General features: G+C 44.8%; 1 protein-coding gene across 1 annotated transcript in view; it reads left to right on the forward strand.

The window, feature by feature from the left end:
• The window catches only part of LOC101863471 (cytochrome P450 2U1), a gene marked incomplete in the record, with an annotated part of 14,293 nt that overhangs the window by 4,421 nt on the left and 8,079 nt on the right, over positions 1-1,793 (forward strand). Inside the window, 1 exon segment of the mRNA XM_005111291.3 lies at positions 208-320. Coding sequence (XP_005111348.2) covers positions 208-320 — 113 coding nt within the window.

Raw genomic sequence — 1,793 nt, forward strand, 5'->3', positions numbered from 1 at the left:
CTTTGGCATAACTCACAGTTCTATTCTAAGCCCAGATTAGATTAATATGCCCCCTACCCCCACCCCCTTGTCTGCATCCCTACACACACACACACACACACACACACACACACACAAACACACACATACACACACACGCTCACATTTGGGCTCAAACGGGTGCTCCCATAAGTACATGCATTTCCAACCCTATGTCCCACTTGCCAGGTATACTATCGGCGTCTGGCCCCAACTGGAAGGAACAAAGGACCACTTCCCTAGCCATTCTCCGAGAGTTTGGGATGGGCAAAAATATACTGGCGGTCAAGATAGCTGAAGAGGTGGTTGTTGTTGTTGCTGTTGTCGTTACTGTTGCAATAATAGCAGTTTTTCGTTGTCGTCGTCGTCGTCGTCATTGTTGCTGTTATTATAATAATGGCATTGTCCTTGCTGTTGTTGTTGCTGTTGCCACTGCCGCTGGTCCTGCAGCAGCGATAATACGCATTCTTGTCCAGACCAAATTCAAATTTAGTAATCTACGCAGAAAAAAGACACATACTTGAAACACCCCATAGATAAAACCACATTTTCTGCTCCCGATGTTAGACATCTGTAATAGAAGATAGTGAGTTCTTCTCTAGCTTTCGGACAGCCATTGCAAACTACGGCCGGTGGGCAATATTCGGCCCGCGGGCAATTTCAGTCCTGCCTGCAAGTCTAAGTAGTAGATCTAATTAACAATGAATGTGGCTCGCGGCGATTCGATCCGTAATACAAACAAAACTGGCGGTCCTGAAAATTTAACTTTGATAGTTTCCAGGACAGATGGAAGCAATGGATCTAATATCTTATCTGATGAGGCATAAGCTATTCTGGCTGTTTGAGTTTCACTTATTTAATTATTATGAGGGCTTGGCTATTTCAATCAATTCCATTCAGTTTTCTCCTACTTTGGCCCTCGAGATATTCGGAATCGCTCAATCTGGCCCGCGGCTTGCACATGCTTAGTTGTGATTTGAAAGGCCCAAGGCAAAACGCGCGTGAGACACGAAATGGAATTCTGAATACATTGTGAAACTTTCTCTCTCCTACACGTGCCCTAAAAATAATCTGCAAAAAGTACTTTCTCTTTGAACTTTAAAAATAGAGAGCTGCAAGTTTATTTTCATATTTACGCCACGTAGGTGACAAGAGCAGACTAGAGTCGTGTCTGGAGAAGTTATCGGATCAAACAATCACGATATTAGACATCTCGAAATCCTTTCACCGATGTGTGTGGTGCAGCGGTTCGGCGCTTCACTGTCGCACCCTAGTGCGATTCCCGAGAGAGAATCTTTATCGAGTATCTCGGCCTTTTTGCTGGAATATTATTATATCCCTTTCATCCCGGGCTGGTCCTGGCAGGCAAGGTCAGAAGCCCACCTTCTAAATGATAGAAATTGTGTCGATTGGGGTGTAAAAATACCTATATTATATTTTAAAAGATATTACTCAACCAGGCCGAATAGCACAAGAAGTTTGCTCAGAGCAAAGATATATATTTGTGTGTAGTAGGCCTACTTCAGTACTAGAGTTCGTGGCAGTGATGTCCCCCACGTAAACGAACGAGGGTCTCGTGTGCCCATCTCTAGGACGCTGAACCTCAAGGGAAATACGCGCGTAGTTCAACATACACGTGAGTACTTTTCGAGGCGTCTCGCCGGTTTTGGAGGAAATTCACAAGCCTGCGCAGAAATAAGGATAATGATATTATCAGATTGTTCATATGAAGGGGGGCACGCCGCCAGGCCGATGAGAGTAAGAAGCCCCACGCC

Source organism: Aplysia californica, unplaced genomic scaffold, assembly GCF_000002075.1.
Source record: "Aplysia californica isolate F4 #8 unplaced genomic scaffold, AplCal3.0 scaffold01037, whole genome shotgun sequence".
Classification (NCBI taxonomy): domain Eukaryota; kingdom Metazoa; phylum Mollusca; class Gastropoda; order Aplysiida; family Aplysiidae; genus Aplysia; species Aplysia californica.